At 47.4% G+C, this 19,984-nt stretch overlaps 1 protein-coding gene across 1 annotated transcript in view; it reads right to left on the bottom strand.

Annotated features, from left to right (window-relative positions):
- Positions 1 to 4,195: 4,195 nt before the first annotated feature.
- The window catches only part of RCSD1 (RCSD domain containing 1), a 32,507-nt gene continuing 16,718 nt past the window's right edge, over positions 4,196 to 19,984 (bottom strand). Inside the window, exons 2-6 of the mRNA XM_009890095.1 lie at positions 11,250 to 11,357; positions 8,628 to 8,717; positions 7,203 to 7,274; positions 5,687 to 5,890; positions 4,196 to 4,849 (exon numbers count right to left, since the gene is read on the bottom strand). Of these exons, the coding sequence (XP_009888397.1) occupies positions 4,208 to 4,849; positions 5,687 to 5,890; positions 7,203 to 7,274; positions 8,628 to 8,717; positions 11,250 to 11,357 (1,116 nt within the window). The 3' untranslated portion in view covers positions 4,196 to 4,207. The remainder of the gene's footprint in view (positions 4,850 to 5,686; positions 5,891 to 7,202; positions 7,275 to 8,627; positions 8,718 to 11,249; positions 11,358 to 19,984) is intronic.

The following is a 19,984-nucleotide window of genomic DNA, read 5'->3' as shown; positions in this document are numbered from 1 at the left end:
CTTCTCTGGCTCCCACTTCGTCCCTGATGTGCTATACCCTGTTAATGCCTCCTGTCACCCTCAAGCTTCCCCCTCATGTTTCCACACCTCTGTAGGCAGCCTCCTTTGTATCTCCAGTCTTTCAGAAAACCCTGTTCCTCCCATCAGTAATTGCTTTCAGTCCTTATCCATCCAACACTTTCTTGTGGCTCGCGCTACAGTTTAAAGACAGTCCAATCAAAAAATAACCATAAAATCAACAGGAATCCAGCCAAACACAACTGCAAGTCTCTTTGCATTCCTTTCTCCACTTTATTCTTGCTCTGTTTTCCATTCTTCCCCCCCAATTTAAAGGTCTTCTGGGCTGTAAGGTTTGTGCTTTTACTTTTTTTTTTTAGCCTTTGAGGCACCATCCACATCAGAGGAATTGCATAAATTACATCAGATTTTTCTCACTGAGGGCATTTTCCTGTTCAGCCATCAGTGTTCTTACACCTGACATTATACACTCCAGCCTCAGCAATTTGACAGATACGTATGGGCCTGGATAGGCACCTCTACCCTATACACCAAGCCAAGCTGTGGTCTATGATTCAGTGAAAACCTTTTGAATCTGTACACTTTCTGGATACAAGACCATGCTGCCCAAGCCAACATTTCCTGATAGTATGGATTGGGCAGGGATACATGCCCGCATACATCCTCTGCTTTTGCAGTGTCATGACGCTAACGCTGCCCAAGGACTCTTTTCTAAAATTGTTCTTACTTGACCCGCAGACAGGGCAAGGATTGAGCACCGCCTGAGTGAGCATCACCCCAAGAGGGATGTGTGGATGCCTTCAGCTGAGAAACGGGCATCTTTTTTCCTGCAACTTGTAAAGCCATCAAGGAGGAAGATGGTGATGCAACTTCCGGTACAGACAGTCTCTAAACTGTTTATTGCCAAAAGCTGGGAAATCTCACAGGAAGGATCACTGTGTGTCGCCTTGCTCTTTTATGCTTCCCCTGAACAAGGATGCTGGTGGAGAAATGGCAGTAGGCTGGATGGCTTTGCTGTCTTCCGTTCCTAGACACCTGATACCTGCAGGGCTGGGGCAGAGAGTGTGGCAGTCTCCAGTGTCACTGCTTGCCTCAAAGAAGACCTTCCTTTGTGGATTAAGCACATTGGTTATTGCTGTTCCCCAAAAGTAAAAAATGCCACAAATTAAATTAAAATTGAATGTTAAACTGTTCCAATGGCAGTGGAAATCCCACCGCTTTTTTGCCTGCTGCTACCAGCTCTCTCCATCCTTCCTCAGGCTCCATCATCTCCCCAGGAGAAAACACACGGATTTTGGTTTGGTTTTATTCCATCATTTATTTCTTCTGTTTCTCCCTCGGATTTTCATTCCCTTGCCTAGGACACACATACCCATTCTCTAAACAGGCACACATATATCTATATATACAGTAAGGCACAATCACTCACATCCAGATTGGACACTCTGCTGAGAGAAGAAACAGGGTACAGCAAATGATTGCAGCCTGCCCTGGAATACAAGCTCTAACAAACAGATTAAAATGGATTCAATGGCAACAATGCTCCACAACATGGCTCAAAAGGATGTGGGGGTTGTGTTTGCCAACAAGCCCATGCTATGCAGGAGGGGCAACGCTTCTGGCTCTCAGCAAATGACACCTCAGTGCTCTCATCTAGGACAAAGAAAGGCAGGGCACAGAGCCACTTCTTTCCTCACGATTTTAGAGCTGGTGAACAGAAAGGGGATATCCCTCAAAACCATCAGGTTTGTAACACTGCTCAAGAATGGATGTGGGCTGTGTTGTGTACAATGCTTGTACCTGTCTAGGGACAACCCAATCCTCTGACTCTGCTCAGCTTAACGTTTGCTTGGAGGAGCTTTGTGATGGATGAAGAGGAGCTGGCTGGTTCTGCCCTTGGTCTCTGTAGCTGTGTCTGTGTTGTGCATACTAGGTGGCTGGCCGCAGGTTCAAGAACTGGCCTCTCACCATTCACACCGCCTAACAGCTAGCTGACTCCATGGCTCAGCTTTTGACAATCCTGGCTCGTTGTCTCCAGTAAGCCCGGACTTATCCACAGCTCCATGTCGTACTGTGGACATGAGCCCCATGGCCTTGAGCCAGAGCAGCTTTTTATTCCGTATACAGATACAGCTTTAAGCACTACTGTCAGGAAACTGGTCAGGTAAGGGCCTGCTATCTATCTTTCCCCAAATAACTTATTTCTTATAGGCAACAAATACTCTCCAGATGTAAAAGCTTTTTTGACTTAGCAACTGCTAGACCTATGACTTAACTAATACTCCAAGAGTGAATGCAAATCTAGTACAATGCCTAAGTACTTAGGAGGGACTGGCTATCTGACCTTCACCAATTCATATCCAGTCAGGCCATATGACTGGAAACTCAGCCATCTAAGATCTCTTCTTGACCTACATAAAATTAATCAAGTGTTTCCAGTAAGCCAGGATGCTTTCTATCACGAGTGGCACTCAGTGGCCACAAACTGAAAGTCTCCAAAGAGAATCAAAAGATTGGATAGGGTCTGGAAGTGACTGACAGACCAGTAGCCCTTCTAAATCTGGACAGCAGCCCAGAGTTGGGTAAGAAAACTTGCCCTGTTGACCTACGCAGCTCACCTTTTCTGTGCATCAAATCTATTGGTTGTTAACTTTCCACCAGCACTAAAAACACCCCGAAGTTGAAGCACACAGAAGAATTGCCTACCACAGCTGGCTGTTTCCCACATCAGCCAGCTCAACCCCGACTTCAAAGGGATTTTATGCTTTATGAACAATGTCCTAAGAGTGTTCAGTGTTCACATTGTTTGCCATACAGCATTATATGGAGAAAACATTATTTTTTCCTACTGTTAAAACATTATTTAATGAAATTTGAAAACCCAAAATATTTCAAAAGAAGCTACCAAAAAGGCACCATACAGGTATGTATGTAGTTATGAACTTCATCTAAGACCAATGCAGGGGAGAAGAAAGACATTTTGGAGTAGGATGAAGGAGCATAGGGACCAGGAGTGGTGGTGGCTGTCGGCTCCAGGATAGCACGTATCAGGTCTCTCAGTCCCCAAGTATCACTGAGGAACATCAGCCAAGACCTCAGTTTTGAACTCCGAAGCCATCGCAAGCCAGTCTCTTGTTCCAACTGTCCCCAAATATGATGGTGCAAAGCAGAGAGCCAGCAAGCAGCCACTCAGCTCTGGGGCAAGTCCGGACCTCGGGGGATATCCGTATTCTGCTCCTCTCCTGCCACTGAAGGTTTTCCAGTAGCTTCCACCTTGATTGGGTTAGATGGCTCCTATTCACATGTTAAGTCTCCTGTGCCCTGACTGGGTCCTTTTGAGAGTGGAAAAGTTAGACAATTATGAAAAATAATCACGAGTCTAAGTAAATACAGTGCTGGGGAGTCTGTGACCTGGGGGTACTTTGTTAGTTTCTGAGCAAGGAGGCAAAGGTGAGCTGCAGCCTGAACACGAGCCTGCTTCCTTCAGTTGCTCCTTGCCAAACCAAGGAGGCATTTGAAGAGGGGACAGGTTGTTGAGGTGGAATGAGGTATTTCCTCAGGCATCTGCGGCTACATTATCAGTGGTTTGAGAAAATGTAAGAAGCTACATGGAACAAGTCCCGCTTTAACCTGTGGAAGTCCTCTTCTATTTCAAGTGGCAGAGGCCTGCATTTGCACCCTTCCAGGGCTGATCATGAAACTGGTACGTGTGCAAACACTATTTTTGCTGGCAAAGCTAACAAGCAAAACACATAGAGAGACAGACTACGTATCTATGCATGTATATATACAACGTGTGCACATATATAAATATGTATATGTAAGGAGGCATATTGAGATAGTATATACATGGTTACTGCTAGGGAATGTGCTTTTTACTGTACTTTCAAATTGCTTTCAAAACAGCAATTGGACAGGGTGCTTGGTGAGGAGACCCTCTCCGTCTTACTGAATCCAGCATCGGCTTTGCTTCTCCATTCTCTCTCTGTGACACCACCCAGGAGGGCTGGTTGTTTCAAATACCCTGCCTTGCAGCCTCTGCAGGCCTGAGATTGAATACTCTTGAGGTGTGGGGAGCAGCAGAAATGTTGGTGTGTTCTGTCACAGTTGCCATTTTCATCCATAAGCAAAACCCTCTGGTATTTTAGGACCCCTCATCTTGCTGACCCATCTTACCTGTGCATCACAGTTACGCTGTGCCCTGGTCCTGTGTGGCTGACGTTGGAGCCTCACTGGCAGTCTCTAAGCCCACTGCGTCCTGCAGCGGATCAGGTGCCAGTGGCGTTTCTTCAGTGTCTGATGTTCTCCGTGCATCTGTGCTCTCACTGGTCTCCTTCACTTCAGCTTCAGTTTCAGCTTCTTCCTTCTCCTTGTCCCCTTTTTCCCGTTCACAGGCAGTACCTTGCTGCTCTTCTCCCTGAGGACCCTCACATGCTTTCTCCTCGTTTTCAGCGGGAGGCTGGGGAGAGTTCTCCTCCCCTGGGGCACCACGACACACCTCCTCCTCCTCCTTTGTATCCCCTGTGTTACTCTTTTGAGGAGTAATTTCCTCTGCCTGTTTTTCCCTTTTTTCTTCATCTTCTGATCTGCTAGATCCTTTCCTTGATGGGGGCTTCTCATCAGACTCTGTCTGTTTCTTTTGCTCTTTGCTCCCTGTTTCTGCCTCCTCTGTCTTGCCCTTGGGCCCAAACACCTCATCCCCATCTTCCTTGGCACCATTTTCTGGAGAGGTGATGTTGACCCCTAAATCTTCCCCATCTCCATACTCAGACAGAGATCTTCGGAACCTCCTGGAGGGAGGCCTGCGCTTTATCGATCCCCGCGTCCGCACCTTGGAGACAGAAAAAGCAGACATTGAAGCAGTCAAGAGGGCGGTACTGGAAAGCAGGAAGGCACAACAGAGGAAAATACCATGTGGAACTTGATTGCTATGCTGGTGGCCTCACTTTCCGTGCTCTGCTACTGAAAGGTAGGGAGATGAGGGCTCTTACCAATGACAGACTACTTTAGAGACAAGCAGATTCCTAGTGTATACCTCATTCTGTAAAGCTGGTGCTGGAGGTCATTGTCTCAACTTAAAATGTGGCTCCTTGTCCCAGTTAGACCCTAACCCAAGGACGCTGCATTCATTATGCAGGTGCTGCTGACTTTGAAAAATTCAGCCTTTTCTACTTTTGGCAGTTTGGTGGTTGAGGAATAAGTCTGCACTCCAGCTGAGGATGGTGAATGCAGGTTACAGCTCCTCATTTAAATGCTGTGCACTCTGTGGGACACCTGGTGAACCACCGTGCTCTCCGTGGTTCCCTAAACTGCACCTCAGCCAACCTTGATATTTGCTAGGACGTGGCACCACCTCTTCGCAGTGCTAGCAGCCACCCATTTACTGCTGAGCTGAAGTGACCGAGTCCTGCCACTTTACCCCTTCCCTTTACCATTGGGCCAGGAAGGCTGCTGGAGCTGCTGGGCCATGAAGATCCATTTGCAGGTCTGCGGAGAGGAGGCTCCACAGAGCTACACTGTTTCGATCCCGGGGCATAGATCTCCTCCCTTGGCTACAAATGCACAGTAATAGCAGGACTGAGGGCTACAGCCTCCTCGTCTTCTTCATCCTCAAGCGATAAGCAAGCCTTATCCTGCTATGATGGAGAAATCCTAGCACATACCCTACCTTGTTATAGAATTGCAGCTGAGTGCCTTCCGGGGGTTGATCAAAGCTGACCGGCGTCTCGTTCACTTCGCTGGGCTGGGACTGAATCCCTGGGCTGCTGGGCGTTGAGGGAGGGGTGCTGAACGGAGAAACCAGGGCTTTCAGACCAGGGCTTTTGGGAGATGCTCCCGGCAACAGAGCAGCTGGAGCAAAAGCCAGATTGGCCTGTAAAGAAAAATCCCCGTCATGGGCGTGCATGACACAGGCGTGTACTACATGCGGCAACCACACGGAGGAACCCTTGCTCTTGCCATGGGAGCTGCCACCTCTCAGCTGTCACAACCCACATACCTTCTGGTTATGGGTCTCTCCTGGTGACACTGTCAACAAACAAGTCTGGGCAGAGAAGTTACGACTGGACGTTTGCCCTTCCCCAGCAGCTGGATCTCAGGACGCGTCCTTTTGTCATCCTGAGGCCTTTTGGGATTTTCCAGTGACCCAGCCAAGCCAGTACAGTCTACAGTGGCTGAGCCGGGAGAAAGTCTGAACAAGCAGCCAGCAATCACTTCGAGATTTAAACCGTCCCTGTGTGTGCCCAAGCAAACCTCGCATTTTCAAGCCTGTCTGCAGGTCTTCTGAACGATCTGCACAGTTGTGAGGAGCAAGAAGACCATGGAAAGAAGCAAGTTTGTGATTAACTCTGGCAAAATATGTCCTTCTGTCCTGTCACTAAGAAGCTCTTGTAGGCAAATGTCCTTGGGTGCATTAAAGAGGGACAGTGCTATGAATAGGCTTACGTTGTGTGAGGGTGGCCAGGAGGCATTGAGCTCTGGAGTCACACGTGCTGCCAGGAGAGGCAGCTGGCAGTGGCAGGGCACTATGTTTACAGGTTATCAAGTGCTGAGCTGCCCTCAGCACCATGAATCAGGTGCCGCACAGAGATACAAAAACGGCAAGAAGCACTGGGTGTGTTTGTGCGTAATTGGGGGAATCAAGGCGCAGGGCGATGCCAGAGCTCAGAGCGTGCTCCCCACTGCCAGGATGGTAGCTGCCAGCGCTCAAAGCCAGCTCCCCGACAGGGTGCAGGTGACTCAGTTTGATTTAGACTGCTGCGAAGAAAGAGCTGGAAGAGGTCTCAGCCAGGTTTTCCCGCACTTGGTCTCACGAGTTGCATGTAAACTGGGGCTCCTGCCCCTGCTCCCTACCTGAGCTGGGCTGCTGCCATGCCCATGCCCAGCCATGTACCCCACAGATCCAGATGATCCTGACCTGTGCACTGACCTGCCTGCAGACACGCCTGAGCATCGCTGGACTGTTTCTGATGCTGGTCACCATTACCAGACCTGTTCTACCTTCCTTGGTTATGTATTGTGGGATTGGGCCCTTGTTGGTGAGTCCACTGCCCTGCTCACCTAGCTGTCACCCTTGGCTCTGGGATCACCCTCCCCTGTGGCTGCTCCACAAGGGAAGTATCCATGACAAATGCCAATCAGTTTTAATTCACTGGGGCAGACATGGGGGCTCTCCTAGGACCCACCTGCAGCTTTTCAATCATGGGGGAGCTTTTCACCTTGACCTTGGGAATGGGGCAGGCATTTGGAGACCGCTTCTGCAAAACAAAATGAAACATGAAAATGTCACAGTAAAGTAGGCAAAAAAGAGGAAATACAATGAAGGCAGAACACTTGGAAGAGATAAGCAGAAAGTGCTAGTAGGGGAGCAAATGAAGCCTCATATAGCGTCTTCACACAAAAGTTTGCTTTCTTCTTTCCTGCCCCTGCCTCTTTTGTTACCTAGGCATCCTAGGGCTCCACATACATGTATCCTTCCTCTGGGAGAAAAGGTGATAGTCTGCTTTCCAGCTGAGGTATCTGAGTGAGGTGATGTGTAATGGCTCTGGTGCTACATGGCTTTCACTAAGGTATCTAACCTATGACACAGTTTCCCCTGGTATTATTTCAGGACCAGGCAGATTAAAATTCTACTTCTTAAAGGGTACAAGCCTTAATGTTGGTAAACATTGTGAACTTTTGGTGACGGGAAAGGCTCTCTGCCACCACTCGACTAAGAGAGTTACAGGGCATCCAATTACTATGGGCAGGAAAGGCCTAAGTGACTGGAAAGGTAGAGCTACAAAAGGCTGAAAACAGCTTGAGAAAGGGAGAGCATTGCTTTGAGAAGGAGCATATTGCTTTTTTTCAGGTCTAAAGGAAAAGGAAGGAATCCAAGATTTTAAAGCTTGCGCTCCTTTGGCATGGAGGCAGCAAGAGCCTGTAGCTGTCAGAAAAGAAGGACAAAGAACCAGCCCCTTGTTAAGGGCAGGTGACAATGTGAAATTTGGTGGGTGGACCTCATACCATGAAATACAGGAGGACAGAAGTGACTGAAAAGGGCATAAGCATAAAGTTTAGTGAGTAGCAGCCAGCTTACTGGGACCTGCTCATTCAAGGGTGCTGTATGGAGGACACCTCAAGACAATATTCTGTGAGTATTGCTGACAAAACCCCTCTTCACTCTGGATTAATTATTCCCTTTTTCTAAAGAAGGAAAAAAATCTCAAGAGCAGAACTATTACACCACCATACTCAAACCTCTAGAGTTCATCTGAAGGCAACAAACAGCGTGGATGCTCCCTGTGCTAAGCGCTGCTCAACTCTAATAAATGCCAGCAGTTCCTCCTTTAAAATGCTTGAAAGGTGGTAACTGGGTGGATCCATCAGTGCTCTAAGGGTAAAAACAAAAGCAGTAGAAATGGGATGCATATCTGTGCTATGGGAGTGGGAAGCACCGTGGAGCTGACTCTGAGTCAGTACGTATGTGTGAACCAGGGAAGGTTTGATGCTGCATGATTGATGTCTTTTGCTGCACAGCCTGACCTCTCTGCTACCTCTGAGCTCGTGTCTCAGGAGACAACAGGTTGCAGAGAGGAGAGACCTTGTCCCCCTATTAAATTGATACTCACTTGCTCATCATTGTCACTTGTCTCAGTTTTGTGGGAATACAATGGAAGGGAGCATGGTGGTTTCCTCCGAGTTGGCTTATGTGGTGGTACCTAAGAGAAGAAAACAACCAACTCAGCAGCAGGGAAATCAGATTTTTTTTAAAAAGGAAGTGAAATTCAAGCACCAAAGGTCATGCTCTGTAAGTAACCTGCTTGGATGGCAGGGCTCAGCTTGCCTAAAGGAAGCACAAGATACTAGTATATGGGCATGTGGCCCATGCGTGCTGGATGTGCTAGGTGTGTTTTGTAGCACCTCAAGCCCAATCCTAGTGTTGTAAAAGTAGTCTATATCTCTTTCTGGAGCATGAACCATCACAGTTCGTGTTTTGTGCAAAGCTGTGGAGGGTGGTGAAGCCTTCCCAGAAGCTTCATCTTCAAAGCATCCTGCTGGAAACCCCCTCACGCTGTTATTGTTCTCTTTCCTGTCTTATTACCAGGATTTCCTTTTAATGAGTCTGAACTGCCTACCTGGTTCGTGATTTTCCTATTTTGCATCTGATATACTTTAGGGGCAAAAAGGGGAATTCTGATCTTTTCAACATGCCCTACAGCCCTATTCATTTCTCTCTAATGAAGAAGAGCAGCTCGCAGAGACAAGTCCTCAGCTGTAACGTTTAATTTGACTATTACTTAATTTGAAACAGATTGTCCAGGGAACAAGGTAACTTAATGGCAAGGACACACCAGTTCCTTCTGAACGTCGTCAGGCTCTCAGAAGTACCACAGTGCTCACTTGGAAGGAAGAGATGCATAGCTCAGCACCTATGGAGTTGCTCCTTCATAAGTATTGCTCTGGTCTTGAAGCCAAGCTGTCTCTATTTCTATGCCAGGTTTGTAGTCTCCTGGCAAGCTGTTAACACACTTTTCATGTGTTAACAGACAAAATACTCGGATAATATTGTGGATCTTGGATAATATCCACAATATAATATTTGGATAATTAATTTTGTTACCTTCTAACAGGCAGGCACGTGAAAAGTTGGATTATGGCATCTTTACCCTCTGTAGAGTTGGCTGTCTTGGAGGACCTGTAGATTTGATGTCATTTAACTTCTGGACATGCTGCACCCAGCCATGGCAATGCTGCATCCCTAAACTGTCAAGGGCAGCCCTGTCCTTATCCTTATGTCATGCTAGGAAGCAATAATACCATGTCTTACTGAAATTCCACCATATTGCAACCATGAAATGCTGCACTGTGCCACTGTGAATGTATCACAGATTCCCTAGCTGATAGGTTCCCCTTTGCTGGCATGGGTCAAGCAAGGGTTAAAGACCATCCACTCAGCCATTACTCTGAAGCCAGCTTGAGAAAGCTGATGGGGAAATGACAGATGGCTTGGAGAGAAAAGACAGGAAACTTTGTCCTTCTCTGTCTCTGGAGAAAGTGAGTTTCCCCCCACTGTGAGGCCCCTCTACACTTCCTTGGCTTGGGAGCCGCAGAGGTCTGCAGATAACACAAGAGAGGTCTGGGAACTTGCTGCTGTCTTAAGGGTGAGGGACTTAGTGCAATAAAATCCCATACCTTAAAAAGAGGAAATTACTATAATGGGACGGATGGAGCTGTGCGCTGGTGACTAGATGGAAAAAAAAGTGCTCGGGAAGAGATAGGCTATTCCCATACTGGGGCCCGGTTAACCTCTGGGAGTGCTAACCTCTGATAGATGGTGGTGTGCTGGCCCTGCAGGACAGAGGTCACCACTGCATGCAGCCAAAGACAGAAGGGGTAATGGGGAGGATCCCCTGAGGCCTGGCCTGGGACATGCTGAAATCGGCTGAGCAGCAGAAGGAAGCAGTTCAGTTTTAAAGGGGCTCCCGCTGACTGAAGAGGGCCACCAGTAAACATTTATGCTTCTAAAAAAAGTGCATAATGATACAGGGGACTCTCCTAAAATGTCAACCTCCATCTATAAACACTGACTTTCCTTTCTTCCTAAGAGAGGTATTCTAATGTCTTGCTTATCTGGTGAAAGACAGCTTGTGAGGTAATGCTCAGCATCATGGGCTTTCAATAAAATAGAGTTTCAGCATGATAGAGATAGGCACAGAATCTGAAATGTCATTGGGAAGAGGTAACAAGGGCAAGTAAAGAGACAGCTTTCTCTCTCAGACCCGTACAGAAGGAATTACCTGGAGGAAACCTCCTTTTGTGAACAAGGTGCTGGTGACCTGCCACTGACTTCTACACTGCATAATCTGTTGTTTGCTTTCTTTTTCCATGGCTCAATATTAGCTATTTCATTATTCATTGTTGCCCTCTGCCCACAAAAGCCAGCCCAGAAAGTACATGCATTGCTGTCTGCTACTGTTAGGTATATATGTGTACCCTACCAAGCTTTACAATGTCTCAGTTACAGTGTTTAGTTGTCATGAGGTATGGCTCTACCAAAATACTCATCCACAAGTCAGCAATGCATAGAAGATACCGCCATAGCTTGCATTGCACTAGGAGACAAATCCTTTGTGAAGATTCAAAATCCAGGTGGATTCATGCTCAGATCACTAATGCTCTAATTTCTACAGGCAGAGGCGCGTGCCTCATTTCCCACTCGATTACCTGCTGGTGGCTGCAGAGCTTCTTACCTCTTTTCCAGTGATACTGGCTGCTTGCTCTTTGAATTTCCCTGCTAGCTGAGCCACTGAAGGTGATGCCGGCTTGTCCACCTCTGAGTTGGTCTCTGCTGGCCTGTTCTGACAAATCAAGAACAACAAGTTATGAGCAAAGGCTGGGAAAAGCAAGCAGGCTAGAGAGAAGCCTGCGTATGCGTTATAAAGTTCAAGAGTAAGCAGGGACTTAAAGCAGTTTCTCACATCTGGCATCAATCGTCCAGTCTGAGAGCAAGAGATTTAGGAAGACAGGACCTAGCAGCATTTTCAAATATCCCAGAAAACCAGTAATTCATGCCTTTCAGCCCTAGCTGAAGAGCCAACACTCAGTATTTTTCACTGGAAGCAAACTATGTATTTCAAGCCAAGTGTCTGTTCCCCATCTTTTCCTTGCAGTGAGCAGATGGAGCGGGTCAGTAAAGGATATTCACATACACCTTCTCAGCCCTCCCATCCCTTTTTTACTGCCCTGGTCACCGGCGCCTTTCCTTTTCCAGAGGTTCTGCTGTGAGAAGCCATTCCACGTCCTTGCAGCAAGCCAGCATCTGCTTGGGGATGTCCCTGTGCTGTTCTGCCTTTTTGGCAGTGAAATGCACAGGCGGGTGGGGGAGAAGGAGGAAATACCAGGACTGAGAGAAGCTTCCCCTCCCCTGGGTCAGCAACAGGCTGAGAAGCGGGAGGCTTGTTGGAGACTGGACGGTGCGGCTCTTCCCACAGCACACAGCCCTGGTGTCTTACCACATTTACCTTGTTTTCTTTGCTATATGTGTATCAAGCAATATGAGTAGAAAGCCTTGAAATCAAAGTTGATGAAAGGAAACCTTTGTTCTTCATCTCTAGTATCTGATACCAGGGAAAACTGAACCAGAGCAACTGAGAACAAGTAACCAAGAATCCTTGTTTTGTTAGAGGCGGAGACCTCAAAACAACAAACCAGGCTACGAACCATCAGCAAGGAACCTCGTACCTCCGCTCCCTGTACCACCACCATGAACTCATGACCAGCACCCCACTTCTTACCCCTCTGTCTCAATGCTCTTCTGCTTCTCAGTCAGAAAGTTTCCCCCAAAGGCATTTGCTAGAGAAATACATTTCTCTTTCTCCAAAGGCTCCAGCAGATCCCTTCCTTCTCCTTTTATGCCGCTCTGCCTGCAAGGGACCTGCTGTCTCGTTAATACAACCACTCCTTCAGCAACACTGGAGGTGAAAGGCCCTCGAAACACCAATCTGGCCCACATATGGACCATTTCCTTTGGGTCACACTACAGCAGCTAGAGAAATAGCTGTGGAAACTTGAAATCATATTAAAGAAGGAATCTCTTTAGACTCCTAGTTTCTAGATTGAAAGCAAATTGAGGAGGTTACATTAAGGATCATCTGATCATCTGCAGCTTGGAGCACTCTCCAGTCTGAAACACCTGGTAGACAGCACCGTGGCTAAGGCCTGTTTGCATTGTGGAAAAGGGACTTTTCCTTTCTCAGACAGCTGTAAATAAATACTTCCAATAAATGCTATCTTCTTTCTCCTAGGCCCACAAACCCAGCAGATGTCTGCCATTCTCTGTTTCCAGAACCCTGACTACATTTCCCCCATTAAACTTCCCATACACTTTGGACCAGCTCTCCTGCATCCAGACATAAAAGCCATATCAAGCTGTCTCCTCTCTAGCAGCTTCCCCCCATCTTTTCAGCCTTCATTAGAGAAATTACAGGCAGGGGAAGTGGCAGATAAGGGGAATGGAAGAAACAGTAAGGTAAGCAGATCAGCAAGGCAACCTGCTGCACACGAAAAATGATGGCTGGGCGAACTGGGGAGGGAGAGCGGTGCCCAGCTGCAGGCTTGCTCCCTGCCATGAAGGGAGGGCAGGCTGGAAAGAGGAGGGAGCAAAGAATGAACCTGGGGAAGGCAGGATGGACTGTGAGGCTTGGCGCAGCATAGCAGCTCCCAGGATACCTGGGTAGAGGAGAACAGGCACCTCAACTGGGGACTCGGATGAGGCTGAGGAGCTGCAGGTGCCTGTGGTGGGAGGGTTGCCTCCCTCATAGTCCCTTTTTCTCCAAGAGCTTCTTTCACAGCCCTTCACCTTTACCCAGAAAAGACATTGCACTTCCTCTTGGCCTCTTTGACCTCTTGTTTTGCGGTGGTTGTGGTTTTTTTTTTGTTTTTTTTTTTTTAATTCAGTTACAGTCTGAAAACACAGCTCCCTTTCTTTGGATTTGATCAAAGCTGTGAGGCTGGAATGGTTCCATGCAGTTCTTGTTTTGCTGGTAGCAGGCATTGATTGCAACGCGGCTCTCGCCGGCGTGAAGCTCGCCGGCCGGGGTGCAGGAAGCAGTGAACATGCCATTCTAAGATTAGCACAAGTAGCCCACGGGCTGTGTCCTCCTGAAACTGCCAGCTGCAGACTCTCCGATTACGCTACACATTTTGCAACAGGAAAAGTCCTTTCTCAGATCCTTTCTGGCAATTACACTGTCGTCTTGTAACCAGCTTTTAGTTTTTTCTACAGCCTCTTTTTTTTTTTTTTTTCTTTCCCCAGCTGAAGTGTCAAGCTCTATGTCTTCTAGTCAAGGGAAAGTGTCATACTGGGGCACTCCAGTGCAAAAAGTTCCCTTCCTTGCACTGCAAGGAGAACACCGTCCCCCTGACTTCCAGTGGCTGGACTGGCAGTCTCCCTCCCGCTGGGGGGAAGGTGGGAAGCCTCACTTTCTCACTTTTACCCCAGAGCATTTACCAGCCCTCAGCCTCTTCCATGACTAAGACACGCATCTGCTCCTCTCGCCCAAGAGTTCAGTGCGGGCTCTCTCCTGCCCCATGATATTAATGCAACCTCTCCCATTCCTGGTCATTTTTCCTGTCTTGGTGACATAGCCCACCACTTTTATGAATGATGCTCTGCTCTTTTTTTTTCGCAAAAAAAGGTGAAATTGCTTAGATGTTAATTTTGCACTCTTTGCAGCCAACTGCTAATTCTTTTCCTTTTTGGAAGAGAAGCGCGGTCAGCCTGCATGGCCTAAAACCAGCAAGCTAAAGTAAAATACTTACTCCATCAGTAATTTAGTGGCTGCAACTCTGAGGTCTTTTACTGTTCCACAAAAATGTGTCGAAGCATTGCGTATTCTGAAAAATGTCAGTCAGAGCAGCAAAACAGGAATTGAATTATACCATCGGTGTAAGCATGGCACCGTTTGCAAAAGAGGAAGTGCAACTAGCAAGTTCTCTGCAAGGGGTTTCACTTTCCTCTTCCAAATAAATTTATAAAATTGAGTAAATTTGAAAATGGTTTTCAACCCCATCTTTCTTCATCTGCTTTTAAAACTGAACTCGGTTCTTTGGGCAGCGCCGGAGAAGAAAGTTCTGTCTGTATGTGTGGGTTAGGCAATTCAAGCTTCCCACCAAAGCCTCTCCTTCCTCATGCTTTGGAGTCCCTGCCTCTGATGTGAGAACAAAACTGTCCACCATCCCCGATTCTGCAGATTGCCTGGAGGGGAGCCACTGTTTTTAGCCACAGATCCCTGCCTCTCTCACAAACTGCCTGGTGGAAACACCACTAGGTCCCCACAGAAACGTCCCATGCCATCCCTGCTGTATCTTTTCGAGGCAGCTGGGAAGCTTTCTGAGGGGAGATGCCTGGATGCGGTGGCACAGTCAGGTCTGGCTAGCACAGTCCCAACTTCACTGGTGAGTTAATGTGCCAGAAGATGCGAGGGCTAGTAAGGTGGTCTGATGTGGGAGTAATAACATCTCACAGAGGGGACCCCTCAGTACAGCAATGTCATTACCTGTCTCAGTGACACTTGCCAATTTTCCTGCTAGAGCCTGTGGACCCACTGTGGGCACCAGGGGAGAGAAGGTGCATGTTAGAAGCTCACAGAAGATGGGTCAAGAGACTGAAGAGTTTTTCTGTGCATCCTGTTTGGGTACTCACAAAGAGCTTTTCTTAAAGATCATGGATTTGAGCTGCAGGTGGGGAGTGTCAATACAGACAATGAGTTTCTTAGGAAATCAGAATTGCAGAGAATTTCCATTCCTGTGGAAAACTGGAAAGCAAGAGGTGGTTTTGGGGATGAATTTGAGTGTCCTGCTGGGACTGGTGCAAAACTGGCTCCAACAGCCCTCAGCTAGCAGTTTTGGTCATGACCCACCCCCTTGCAATTGAAAGCTATCGTGACTCCATCTCATGGGACTGATATCCCACCAGTTTTGTCACTGTCCATAATATGCTACTGGAAATGCTAGTCTGAAAGGGTATCAGTGGGGGTCAGAAGCAGATACTGAAGAAGTAGTTCAGGTTTGGATTTGTGCACCTGGTCTGACTGATGAAAAGAGCAAAGGTCTATTAGCTGCCATGTGGAGTGTTTTGGCTTAAGCAGCACTTAAATACAGCCGAATAACAGCAGAGATTTGTACTGCCCTACTCTCCTTCCCTCCCCTATGAATCCTCTGGCTTGTCTGCTTTTGTAGGTAGGATATTTTGGCCAGATGGAGCACCTTTTGTCTGAGAAGCAACTCCCCCACAGCACCTTGCAAGGCTGGAGTATTCAGTGCCTGTGAAATCTGTGACTGTTACACAGGTTTTGGTAGTGGTCCTGTGCACTTTCCACCCCCATTCTCATACAGCTGCATCTAGACATGGTTTTGAGGTCAGCTCCTGACCTCCACATCCCTCCCTTGCTTCTAAAGAGCTTTGCAGGAACAATTCCCTGCAGCCTGTTCTCACACAGTTCATTGTGCCGGCTGCCTTCCCATACCCTGCACTCGCACAAGCTCTGCAAATGCCCCCTGTGACTCTCATGCGTTTTCTTTTTTTTTTGTTGCTGTACATACAAGCTACCTCAGCAAAAGCAAATATGGCAAAAATAATGGCAAATATAGTGTGTCAGAGGCAGACACCATAAAGCATGCAAGGCTCGGGGCTAGTGCCTTGATTGCACAAACAGGATCCAGAAATAGTGATCCTCAGCACTCAGCTCTCAACACTGTGCCACAAGAAGGCAGTTGTCAGTATGCTAGATGAAAACAAGAGAGGGTCAGTGCTTTTGGGGTGCAGGTCCTGGTTTTGGCAGATGGACAGGTTATGTTTCCAACTGCTCATTCTCCCTTGACCTTTCCGTTCCCCCATCCACCCTCCCTCGCACCACTGTGAATTTGTGGGGCTGTGCTGTAAACTGGATCACTGAAATGATCTGGGCTAAAAATACGCCCCTTAACTCTTTACAAGGTTATTTTTAACCCAGATCATTTCAGCAATCGAGTTCACAGCACAGCCTGACAAGCGCTTGCACTGCTGTAGCGGGAGGGGATGGAGCGGTGGCAGGGGCAGCCTGCAGCGCAGGGGGGGAGGACTTCCCTTTAACTGCTCCAGCCAGAGGCTGAGGAAATTGCATCTTTATGTGTCCTCCTGTTCAGAGGCCCAATATGACAGAAAAATCGTATTTTTGCATGCCTGCCGGTAAAGGCTGTTTTGGTCTATGGCACCGGTATTTCACCCTGCAATCTGTTGTGTCCCGCCTGAGATGCAGCTGGGTGCAGGCTGTGAACCCAGGGAATGCCTGCGAGCCATCATGGGGACCACGTTACTGGCAGCTGAGTGATTTGGAAGGTTTCCGTTAAGCATCCACAAAAGCCCCGCCAACACTGTGTCAGAGATCTCCAGAAGCCCCACTTCAAACAGCAGCAGCCACACAGGTGGCTCGGGAGCGGGTTTGCCTCACTTCACCGCAAAGGCAAAGCTCTGCACCTGTAGGACCTGCTCAGCTAAGGAAGGGATGGGGGATGCATCTGTGGGGAGGAAACTGCTTAAGTCAAAATAAGCCATCATCACACTCTGCCTGGAGGCCAGCAAAAAACTCCAGGAAGCAGTGCTGTGGTTTCCTTTGAAATTAAAGCGTCAACCCTCACCAAGGCACTGAATTTCAGAAGGGAACAGAGCCTCTGGCAGAGCCCCTCTTCCCTGCCTGGCTCAGCGCTCGGAAGGCAAATGACATGCTCTCTGTGCAAAGCTTTCCCAGACATGACATCTACCCTTCTCGTTTTTCAGTAAGGTAGCTGCAGGATTTGAGGAGCCGGTTGGTCATAGGCCTTGTCCGCACGGGAAAGCTTATACCATGTGCACTGGGGTAACTCTCAGCTTGTGTGTGGAGCAGTACAACCTTAATCTGATAGAGCTGCCTGTTTTTCAGTGTAACTGAACTCATTTGCAATCAGCTTGGCTGAAAAGAGCCATTCTCAAACTTCTCAAGCACCTGTTTCTGACACAGAAAGCAGCCTTTTGGGAATGACATGTTAAGCTGTAGGGGGGAACATGCCTCCTTGTAGGGCTCCCTTGGGGCTGGGGGCAGTGAATGTCTCCTAGCCTGCAGTGAGGTGCTGTAGCCTCTCTCCTGAAAAGACTCCTCTGCAGAGACCAGGTTTGATGAACTGGAGATGTCCTACTCACTTGCAGACCAAGCAAGGGAGAAGTGGTGATAGTACTAGCTCCTCCCATACTGCCCTGCCGATTTGGGGTGACCATTTCCATAGGCAAGAGCTAATCCCTTCTCCTTGCCCCATCTTCTATTTGACCATTTTGGCCAGCTGGAGGCAAAAGGCCTCTGAATATTCACACAGTACCTCATTTGAGGTACAGTTCCTGTCCATATGGAGAGGATTTGAATTTATGCTATGGAGAATGCATCATGAATTCACCTCATTACCAGCCAAAGACACCTGCATGTCAGACCAGTCCTACCTTTTTTAGAGGCCACAACAACAATGCAAAACATAATAGTAATGTGTCTGCATGAATTGAAGTAATAAAATCTTTCCTTCAGTTAGGAGTATATATAGTACCTGTTCTAAAGGCAAGTGTCCAAAGAGGCCAATCCACCAAACTACCCTTTTCTACCCCTAGGTTCATTTATTGTTCAAGAAAGATAACCTAAAGAAACCTGGAATGGGTCCCTGGGTGTGGGTCTTAGCCTTCAAGAAGAGACAAAGAAAGGACAAGTTTAGGTTCACCTGGACAAATCTGCCACTCTTTTCGTCTTGTTCAATGGCAGGAAATAGGTAACAATTTTTTATTTTCAACCTCTTCTTACAGGCATCAGTTATTTTGGCTCCAGAGTTTTATAAGTGCAGATAAGGTTAGATGGGCAGCTCATAAGGAACTCCTCTGTAAATTAATTAAAAAATACTCAAGAATAGTTTTTAATTGGGATTGGACCCAAGTTACTGATGGAAAAATCTCTCTAATATGTAGTTTGTAGTTTCATTCAAAGCCATCTCTCTGCATCTGCCATTTAGATGAATCGCAATTTGCACCCTCTTGCCAACATAACCTGAACCGATGCATTTATCTGTATCTGTGTGGGTACATCAGTGGCATTAGGATCATATTGAAAGGGGAACATTGTTCAGACTGGGAAGGGAGAGGTAAGTTAGCAGGGTAGGTTTAAAACACAAACTCCCCCAAAGGAGCAAACTGAAAGGCAAGAGGGTGGGAAAATATGTGAATCACAGCGTGAGGAACTGGGTAGCAAAACCCAGGAGAGGCTGCTACGCACAATCTGAGCCTGCTCATTCTCTTCATGATCCACGAAAGCATCAATGCAGGCTGAGCACAGCTTGTCTAGGAAGTGGGTGGCCTCACACTCGCCTTGGCCCATATTTTACATCCCTAGAAGGAAATCTCACGATGCTTGTTCCGACTGGAGCTCAGCAGCATACTGGGCCCTTGGCTGAAGAAGCAACACATCCTGAGATGTAAGCCCTGAATAAACAAACCTCTTCTTGCTACACTGACCACCACTCTCTGTCCCAGCAAAGCATCTTTCTTCCCATCTCTCTCTTTACCCTTCTTCACCAATGAGTCTCTCTGTTTCAGGAGGGATTTATGCGGTTTATTTATTCCCTTGGCCTCTTGTCTGGCAATGAAGCTGTTCCTTGTCTGGTTGTGGTATATTTTAATTATTGGCAGAAGCCCCAGGTAGAAGTGGCTGCAGCTGTGGCTCTGTGATACGTTATAGCCAGTCCTGTCCATCATCGTGTCAGCGTAGCCCGTAGCACCCTGGGATTCAGGGCCAAGGCTCCTAATGGCATTTCCTACTATTTGTCATAGAACAGGAGTGATAATTACTGTGCTGTGCTCCACCAAAGCAAAAGCTACCGTGTAAGCTACTTCTGCACCTACCTCTGGTGGGGCTAGGCTAGCTCTGTAAACTCTGTATATCAGAGCTTTATCACAGTTACTTTCCAGGAGAGGAAAGTAATACTTTTCCAGAATACACTGCAGATCCTTCAGGTGTATTCTAATGCTGGAAAAGAAATAATATTTTTCTACTTCTCTCTTTCTGTTGTGTTTTCTTTGATCAACTAAGCTAAACACCTCCATTTTACATCCCAGATGAGAATTTTGTGAGCTCTAAGAATGGCAGCGTGCACAGAGTCCTCATCCTTTTCCTCCAAGTTGCCATCAGATGGCCGGGCAAAGAAGAATCAATGGCCTCAAACTTCCATGGGTCCCTCACTGCCAGGATGCAGGAGTGAAACACAACAGAAAGCTGAGCAAAGAAAGTAAGATTTCCATTTGAAAGATTCAAAGAGCGTTCCAGGGCTGATATCAGGACACACAATCTGGCTGTGAAAGAGTGTAAGGGTATGTTGAGAGGTATAATAACGATCCCAACATGCACTGCAAAATGCTTGACTGCTGTTTGCAGGGACTGGCATT

This window comes from Charadrius vociferus, unplaced genomic scaffold (assembly GCF_000708025.1).
Source record: "Charadrius vociferus isolate BGI_N301 unplaced genomic scaffold, ASM70802v2 scaffold287, whole genome shotgun sequence".
Classification (NCBI taxonomy): domain Eukaryota; kingdom Metazoa; phylum Chordata; class Aves; order Charadriiformes; family Charadriidae; genus Charadrius; species Charadrius vociferus.
Note: the sequence above shows the minus strand (reverse complement) of the source record. Positions and strands in the feature narration are given on the sequence as shown.